General features: G+C 47.0%; 1 protein-coding gene across 1 annotated transcript in view; it reads right to left on the reverse strand.

Moving 5' to 3' along the window:
- Positions 1-9650, reverse strand: part of TPO (thyroid peroxidase) — a 132527-nt gene that overhangs the window by 99133 nt on the left and 23744 nt on the right. Inside the window, exons 4-5 of the mRNA XM_011989529.1 lie at positions 8899-9068; positions 6458-6590 (exon numbers count right to left, since the gene is read on the reverse strand). Coding sequence (XP_011844919.1) covers positions 6458-6590; positions 8899-9068 — 303 coding nt within the window. The remainder of the gene's footprint in view (positions 1-6457; positions 6591-8898; positions 9069-9650) is intronic.

The following is a 9650-nucleotide window of genomic DNA, read 5'->3' on the forward strand; positions in this document are numbered from 1 at the left end:
ACAAGCAAGAAGGAGCCTGCCCCATTCGCTTACAACACTGTGAGACACAGCGGTTTACCGCAGTAGTTCATCACGTCAAAACTCAGGAAATACCATAATTTTTTTTTAATTTTAGAGATGAGGTCTTGCTTTGTTGCCCAGGCTGGTCTTGAGCTCCTGGGCTCATGCGATCCCCCCACCTCAGCCTCCCAAAGTGCTGGGATTACAGGCATGAGCCAACATGCCCAGCAAGAAATAATGCAATTTTTTCAGAGATAAATTACACCTCCTCAAGAATCAAGACTGAGACTCTTTGAAGAAAGGGGCTTCAAAGGTGGCCATTATTTACATAAACAGTCACTGACCTTTGTAGCATTATTGCTCACTAAGTATTTCTGCTGCCATTATCTCACTTCAGCCTCATGACAACCCTAGAAATGAGCATCACTATCTTTGCCATTTTCCAGATGCAGAGAATTTGAGAATCTAAGCAAGACATGAAGTCTAAGCAGCTTGTAACTGACAACGTGGTGGCCAGAATCTCGTGTTCTATTTCAAAATGCGATGGTTTTTCCATGACTCACAGGAATGTGACGCACTTTCTCAAGAACACACAGAGCAGTTATTATCACACGCATCAATGTAAAACTGAAGGCAAATTCTATGTGAAGTATCTAAGTGAATTAATCATATTGTATAATGAATACTATCTTACAGTATATAGTCTATATTTATATTTCTGCTTATGAATATTCATATGTAATACACTGTCTAACATTGCATGTGATAAGATAGTCCATTGATTTAGACGACAAGCAAACAGTGGCTCGGGGCTCCTTTGTTTTCTAGATATTGTGGCACACAGGTCTTCACAATGACCCCGCTGCCTGTGGAGGACCAACCATGAGTAATTGCACCTCGACTGCATCTATTTCCAGCAGCAGCTAAGAGGCTTCAATTCTTCAGCAGCCCTCCCCTACTCCATCTGTATTAGTCTGTTTTCATGCTGCTGATAAAGACATATCCAAGACTGGGAAGAAAAAGAGGTTTAATGGACTTATGGTTCTACGTGGCTGGGGAGGCCCCACAATCATGGTGGAAGGCAAGGAGGAGCAGGTCGTGTCTTACCTGGATGGCAGCAGGCAGAAAGAGAGCATGTGCAGGGGAACTCCCCCTTATAAAACTGTCAAATCTCGTGAGACTTATTCACTATGATGAGAACAGCACAGGAAAGACCTGCCTCCGTGGTTCAGTTACCTCCCACCAGGTCCCTCCCACAACACGTAGGAATTCAAATGAGATTTGGGTGGGGACACAGCCAACCATATCACCATCCCACCACGGAGCACTTGATTTTTAAAATAGAATTTGTCTTATCTCTAGGCTGATGCCAAGCTACACACTAAAACCCAGTTTCCTGCAGGATATCCTCAGGCCCTGGGGATTCTGCTCTCAGCCGATGTGACTGCTTCCAGCAAACGTAACCTGTAAGCGATGTGACCCCTGCCCACACCCACCTCCTACCCCCAACTCCTAGACTTCTATAAAAACACACAGGCGGGAACAACAGCCTCAGCTGGCTGGGAGTGCAGGAGTGTTGAGGACCCTGATCTGAGTCCAGGATGATGAAGAGGTCTCCACAGGTTGGTAACAGAAACAGAAAGAAGCTGGAAATCCTTTAAATGATACTACAAAAATACCATCACCCCAAATGCACAGTTATCAACAGCATTACTAATATCTCAAGCTTTATATTTAGAGATTCTAAAATTTTTAAAGGGACCAGTTTGCCATGCATGCACACACCCCTTACCTGTTAAAAAATTGGGGCTTTATGCAGAGACCTGGTAATTTCCTTTAGGACAAAGTGAAAAGAAAAAAAGACTCAAAATTTACAATGCGCCTGCCCCATTCTCTTCCAACATGGTACGTCCTGCAGCACTGGCCACACCATACCAAGAAGGAACCTGCCCCATTCCCTTCCAACATGGTAGCTCCTGTGGCACTGACTACACCATACAAACAAGAAGGACCCTGCCCTATTCCCTTCCAACGTAGTGCCTCCTGTGGCACTGACTACACCATAAAAACAGGAAGGCACCTGCTCCATTCCCTTCCAACATAGTGCCTCCTGCGGCACTGACTACACCACAAAAACAAGAAGCAGCCTGCCCCATTCCCTTCCAATATGGTACATCCTGCGGCACGGACTACACCATGCAAACAAGAAGGAGCCTGCCCCATTCCCTTCCAACATGGTAGCTCCTGTGGCACTGACCACATCGTACAAACAAGACATCCGGGTGTGGCATTAGCTACACCACACAAACGAGAAGCAACCTGCCCCCTCCTCTTTCAACAAAGTAGCTTCTGCAGCACCAACTACACCATACAAACAAAAAGTCCAGGTGAAACAGCAAAAGAAAAATCATTCTTTTCCACTACTTGTTAAGTAATTTTATGTGATATGTCCTAAGCAATTAGGAAAATACCAACAAAGGAAAAGCAAGCCTTAGAAACCCTGTCATCCATCTGTGACATGCAGGCATCACACCGTAAAGCAAGAGAACTAGTAGAAATGAATGAGTTTTAAAATCTACCGTTTCGACATTTAGAATTTCAAAAGTTAATTCCAAATAACATTTGTCTTAGATATGTCATTGCAGCCCACACCCGAAGGTCGCTTGGAAATACAGCACGGTGGGCGGCGGTGGTGGGTGAGGGACAAGAAACGACCTTCAGGAAGGAACAAGCGAGCAGGAGAAGAAAACACGGCGCCTTCAAGTTAGAAACAAAAGGAAGAAACAAAACGAAAACAAAAGCCAAACGCGATCAGAAAGAAACATGGGTGAAATTTTAGACAATAAAAGGGAAATGCTTAATGCGAGATTTAGTCATCCGAAACCTTTTGAGGAATGTTGGTGAGCCTCAAACATAAAAATCCAAACTCACTGCGGAGGACCCACATGCCCTTCATAATTGGAATAAAAACTGCATCATCTGACCCAGCAAGGATGTAGAGGCAAAGCTGAATCACCAGAATTAATCAAAAGGAATATAAATTCTCTAAATTAAAAATGATGTATCAGAAACAAATATCTGTCTTAATTCTTTAATCCCATATATGAAAAACCAAAGCAAACCTAACCAAAGCAAATGCTAAACGTGTTGACTGGAAGTTGCATGACAATTCTAAAACATATTCGGATTTTTAGGATCACGTAAGGAAGCCCACGTATTAATATGTTCTATAAGATTAATACGTTCTATAAGATATAATATATACCATCAGGACAGCCATATGGTGATGTGCTGAGAATATTGAGTAGGGACTTCCTGCATGGAGTGTTAAGCTGTTAATCTGAAAATTTCACCTGACACGGCCGACACACTAGTCAAGAAACAATAAAGAGAAACGCAACCAAACCCAGGCCAGAGAGCTAGTGCCATGCAAGGACACGGTCACAATCTCTCTGGGTGCCTGGAGAGGCCAGGTGACCTCCCCTGGGCAGGGAGGGTCCTAGTGAGTCGGCACCAGCCCAGGCAAGGATGGGAAGGTGTGGGTGGGGAACCAGGTGCTGGTGACTGAGAGGGACGCTGACGCGGCTTAGGAGACCGCTGGAGGGGAACTTAGCAACTTACTGGGTGTGGGGAAGCTCTGGGAACTCAGGGCTGAGCAAGGCAAAAGTTAGGACCAGGGGAGGCAGAGACACACACATGCCTTTGGGGTGGCTCTTGGGCACAGGTGCAGAAGAGGGGACATCCCTCAAGGCAGGGGACCATCTAGAGGCTAAGGTGAGGGACCGCCACCCAGATGGGGAGGATGGTGAGGAACTCACGGTGGGGCATCAGAGGGTCTCTGTGTCTGATGACTTTACTCAGCAACATGGTGAGGTGGAGGGGGAGTCTCTGGCCAGGCAACTCCAGCGGCAGCAGCGACCTGGGGTCTGTTGACCACAAGGCTGTATCTTACCAATGGCCTAAGATACTGGGAGAGGTTTTGTGGAAGACACAAAGAGGTAGGCTCCAAGTGGCTAAAAATCTGCTCGTTTGGGCTGTTTTATTCACAACTGGGCATGAATAAATTTGAGCTTGATCCTAGGAGGCTTGGCACTAACAGGTCTCAGCCTGCAGATTAAAAATAAACTACCCAGGGGCCAAGGGGCAGGGGCCCTCTGTGGCTCATCTTTATAACAAGTGAGACAGTAACGACTTCTGAGCAGATGTTTTATTTTTGGTGGAATACAATGTGTGAAGCCTTGAACATAGGGGACTTTAGATCTAGATGCTGTACATTCTTAATGAAAACTGTAGCCGTCACCACAGAAAGAGAGAAGTGTCCCCAGATCACGGCTGCCAGTGCCAACGTCGTTGTACGGTCAGCAGAGATTCTCCCAGGAGCATCAGTGGAGCTCGCCCAGCAGCAGGGGCAGCGGCGCCTGAGACAGCAGCAGGGCCTCTGGGAAGGGCCGAGCAGGAACTCACTGGTGCTGGCTGAGGCCCTGGTCTTGAGGTTGTTAAATTGTAAACTGAAGCACAATACATTTTTTAAAGAGGTTTTTTTTTTTTTTTTTTTTTTTTGAGTGAACAGTGACTTATGAATGAGGAAGCACCAAACCAAAAACAGGTTCAGGCTCTTTTGCAGGACCCAGGGGCAGGCTTTGAAATCCATTCAGAGAACAGCCCCGCCCCCACATCTCCAACACCACTGTCCCCAGGAATCCCCACCCTGAACGTGCATCTGCAGGTTAGACCGCACCCTGCCCTGCTGAAGACCCTGCTCCTCCCCGTGCAGTCGAAGCCGTCTCTGCTCTGGCCTCTGGCTCAACAGTGCACCTGCCCCATCCCCTCCTCCATCCAGGCCCGGTCCCTCCAGCTGTGCATCCCACCAGCCTCTTCAGTGTCCCCATACTCCCAGGCATCATCTCCTGCGCTTCCTTTGTCTACACCTATGTCTTCCACCAAGCTCTGAGGACAGGACACGTGCTGTCTCCACCTCTGAGCCCGCTTCCATGTGTGAGCACAGGCACCCCAGGCTTCAGGGGAGGAGGGGTGGACAGTAGCCTCCTGTGTGGTCCTGACCCACCTCCGCGTTCAGCACAGGCTGCCTCTTCCAGCTGGGGCTCCACGGTCCTAAGATCCAGTCCTTACACATAGCCAGGTTATGCGTTCCTGCTGTGGGCTTTACAAACAAGCTCTTACAGCTCAAAGAATGGAAACAAATTGCCCTCTGATAAGTGGTGATTCCAGGTCTCAAATCCAGGGCTGTCCATTTGCAAAGCTGTTGTTCTTAACCATCATTGACCCAGGACGCCGATTCCTGTTCATTGTCCCAGAGCCCCTGCCCTCTGTCTCAGGACACTGCCTGTCCAGGCCAGGGCTCTGCCTGGGTCCTGCTGATCCCTCTCTCACGGGGTCAGCGGGGACGGGGCATCTTCCTTCTGGCCTCAGCACACCCAGCAGCGAGGAGCTCGAGTCCCTTTGAGGAGCTCTTCCATGCTAAGCACCTTTGCTGCCTGCATCGGTGGACATCAAGCCTGCGGCCATCCTGACAAAGCCTCCAGGTGACCACGGGGCGTGTTATTGCCCCCAGACCCCACAGGCGCCACAGTCGCAGCTGCTCTCCCTCTGCCCCTCTGTGTGCCAAAGGCTGCGTGTTTCTGCCCAAACGTGTCTTGCTCTTTCTGGCCTTTGCAAAGCCCTCTCCTCTACCCTGTGGCCCATTTGAGAAATCCCCACTCATCCCTTAAGATTTGGCTCACTTCTGTATCACCTTCTTCAGAAAACCAGTCTGAACCGCAGACTGAATCACATGGCTCTGTGTGTGGCCAAAGCTCCTGTCTACCTCCTGCCACCGTGGACCAGAGGAGGTGGGCAGTTGCCACTGTTGGGCAGATCTGAACTCACTCTGAGTGCAGTGGGGACTTGGGTGGGGGGCACTGAGAAGGAGGGTGCTGAGATGGTGTTGGCCACAACAGGAAGCGTGAACGGAGAAAGCAACAGTTAAACTAGGAGAACCGGTGAGGGGCCACCGCGTGATGGCAGCCGGCTGGTTATTCTGGCTTCAGCTAAGGTGACAGGGAGTGGAGAGCACTCACTTTGGGGGTAATAGTGACAGTCTTGGGGGTGCATTGGAAGCAATGGGTAGGGGAGTTAGTGAAATCAAGGATGGCACCTAAACGTATGGCTTGAGTTATTAGGTGAACGACGGTGGAATTTGTGGGGTTAGGAAGTTAAGAGTGACCTAGAAGCACCTATGGAAGGGGCGTTGTGGCTGGGAATGACGGTGTGGCTCAGCACGCTGCTCGAGGCACCACCAGGTGTGCAAGAGGCCACGTCAGGGAGGCCAAGGACAGGAACCAGGGGCTCAGGGGTGGGTACGGATCCACCAGTCATGGTAGAGGCTCCTTTATGATGGCACCTAGTCATGTTCAGATGCAACTTTCATGAGAAGATTAAGAAAATCCACAAACAATACCTGTTGTTGCAAGCTCCTGTGATGAGCCTGTATTTGTTCGCCAGGCACGTGTTTGGGCATTTTGGGGGCAGCATGTAAGGGAGACACCCGGACATGTTTGCAATGATGCTCAGCAGATCTTCTGATAAAGCATCTGTGAAAAATGGGAAACCGTGAATTCTGTGCTTGTAACCACAAATCCACCCAATAAATATTCTACGGCAGAGTCTCAAAAGTGGCTCCAGCATCTGAATTTGGGATTCATATGTAACTGGGGTCATTGTTTTTGAGAAAATCTGCTTTCTCCCTCTACATCAAGTACTCACTCATTTAATTCTCTTGAGCTTCCTTATTGCTAGAAATGTGGGGTTTTTAAAATTTATTTTTGCTCCGTGGTCTTTCAGAAAAGCAATCTAAAAGCTCTCAGCCCCCAGGGGGATAAGCCAGCAAGTAACTTCGCAGTTACCATCAACCCTCACTGAGCACATCTCCAGGGCTCATTCAGCACAACTGCACAGTGAGGCATGTGTGCCTAGCAACGGCCCCAGGGCTTTAGGAGACAGTGAGGAGTAGAATTTATCCCGAACCCTAATGTAGAAAAAAATCTTGCCTTGATGAAGATGGTACGCTTGTCTATAAAACCTTTCATTTTTCCTTTGTATTGATTTTTGGTTCCCTTGTAAATCTTTCCAGATGAGACGAGAGCCCACGAAACAATTTCCTGTTTTTTTTTTTTTTTGGATCAATTCTGTCACTATAATTTATATGTTATTCAACAAATCAAAGTGAGAGTGACTTTACTGCCCATTAGTAGAGGTAATCGTGGATTACTTCTCCAAGACGGTTTATATAAATCTTTGAGGATAAAGCTACAAAACTTGGATTAACCAGATACCAGTGAAATTGAGATATTCAATAGAAAAAAAGTCAGGAAGGAAAGGTTTCCATTTTCAGATATGAGAGAAACAGACTAGTCTTTCAATCATGAATGCTCACTAACAGGCCAATGGGAATGGCTCTACGGGAACAGTTAAGCAAACCTCGGACTGCAGTGTGCATTCAGTTAGTGCAGGAATAGGCATTCCTCAAAAAGCTGAGCACAGATTCTTCTTGACAGGAATGTCCTCAAGCAGGTGCTTGCAGACAACAAATCATGTGCAATAGAAAAGAACCATTAGGTTATAGTCACACAATACACAAGACCAACGTGAAGCAGCAGCCTAGAAGGACAGGCACTGACATTTAATGGAGTCCTGGCTTGGTGATGAAGTAATGGGAAACCTTTTTACTTTCCTCACGTTCTAAATTTTCTAGATGGGCTATGTTTACAATGGAAATCATTTAAAAATATTCTAAATTATGGAGTCCTTAAGTTCTATGTTATAGCCTGGACCACATACCTCAGCCTATTCTCCTAAACATTTATGTCTACAGACCCAGCAATGAGCATGTGGCTCTAAAGCATGGACCAGAAAGACCCACATCTTCTGACGTCAGGAACTGCCATTTCCATAGGAGGCCTGACAGGACAATGGACAGGACAGTGGACCAAGAGTTCTTAGAAACATCATTCAGCCACATGGTTTGAAAGAAAGGACATTTCAAATGAATCTTAGCTTGCTGTGAAGTTAATTAAACTTCACTGTTAAGTTTAGGATTTGAGAATTCTGGTTAATACTGGTTTAGCCAAGTTTGTCTTATTCCAAAAGCTAAGTAAACCAGCACCAAATTGATCTATAGCTAGTTAGAAGGAAGAACTCAGAGGCCAAGTAGCTCATGGCACTGCACAGAAAAAATTATTGATTAATTAAAAAGACATTTCGCTTACTTGCTCCCCATCATAAGAAGCACCCATATGCCTTTTGGCTGCCTGCATTACCATCTCAGTATCTTATGTCCATAGAGTGCTTTAGAGCTGAAGAAATAATGACATTTGCTCCTGGTTTATGCATTGGTCTTCTGATAGCCAGCGGAGTGAGCAGTGCTACTGTCCTCATTTTAGAGATGAGTCAATTGGTTCTCAAAGGTCCTAGGCAGCTCTGCTAAGGCAACAGCAACTCGGGGAAGATGGGGCTCCCTGCAACACGCTGCCTCACACATGAAGTCCTTTCATTGAAGAGGTTTTATGAATGAGCTCGCCAAGTTTTAACTAAGAGGGGGGCTGTGGGAAAAATTCCTAAATTATTTTATACCCATACAAACGGATGTTTAGCTTATTGAGCTTTTCAAGTTTGATTTGAATTGGAGAGAAACAGCTATTTTCCGGAGTAACAAAAATGAGATACTGAGACTGTTTGGTACGCATTTTAAAAATTGCAGCTCGTATGTTTTGAAAGAGCTGGAGTCCCATCCTGCTCGGTCTCAAGTAAAAAACACGCCTTGAACAAGCAGCCCCTGGACAAAAATCAAGGCGTCCTCCCTGGGGAGTTGCGGCTTCTCAGTGGGGAGGGGGCGCCCGTTACCTGTTGGATGCTGTGATTGTTGAATTTTCAGGTTGACTTTTCTTTTCATCGCTTGTATTGATGTTTCCATTATCTCTGCTGCTCGGGCAATCTCTCCGCTAGTTGGCTCGGGAAGTTTGGAAAAAGACAGAAGCTGATGTGGGGAAAGGATTTCTCTTTTTTTGAGGTTTCTATGGCACATAAAGAAGATATAAAAGAGATTATTTGTCTGTGGTAGCTTTGGCACTTAATTACGAATTAATTAAGCAGACATTTATTGAGTAACTACTGTGTTCCAGACAATGTGCTGGGCACTGTGGGGTGTGCACAGGGAAAACACGCGCAGTCGCTGTCCACGGGGTCACCGCCGTCCACGGGGTCACCGCTGTCCACGGGGTTGTCGGGTTTAGGAACAGGAATAGGGTGTAGGTGATGCATCAGTATTGAATGATGAGGAAAATGGCAAATCCTTGCCCTTTACAAAACTGCCGTATCAGAGTGAATTGGATTCTCATAACAATCGCTGACAGGCCGTCACATCCAAACCAAGACATGATTTGTTTATGTCCCAGCTAATGAAACAGGAGACTGGGCAGTGCACGGCCCTGCCCTGATCTCAGAGCCAATGCCGGCCAAGGCTGCCTGTGTCCCAGCTCCAACTTCTTCGCTTCCCACTCCAGTGCAGAGCATCTCCTCAGTGCAGCCCCACAACAGGCAGCAAAGCTGTTCACAGTGAGAACTAAACACACCCTCATAGAAGAAGAAACATATGA

Source organism: Mandrillus leucophaeus, unplaced genomic scaffold (assembly GCF_000951045.1).
Source record: "Mandrillus leucophaeus isolate KB7577 unplaced genomic scaffold, Mleu.le_1.0 Scaffold355, whole genome shotgun sequence".
Classification (NCBI taxonomy): Eukaryota; Metazoa; Chordata; class Mammalia; order Primates; family Cercopithecidae; genus Mandrillus; species Mandrillus leucophaeus.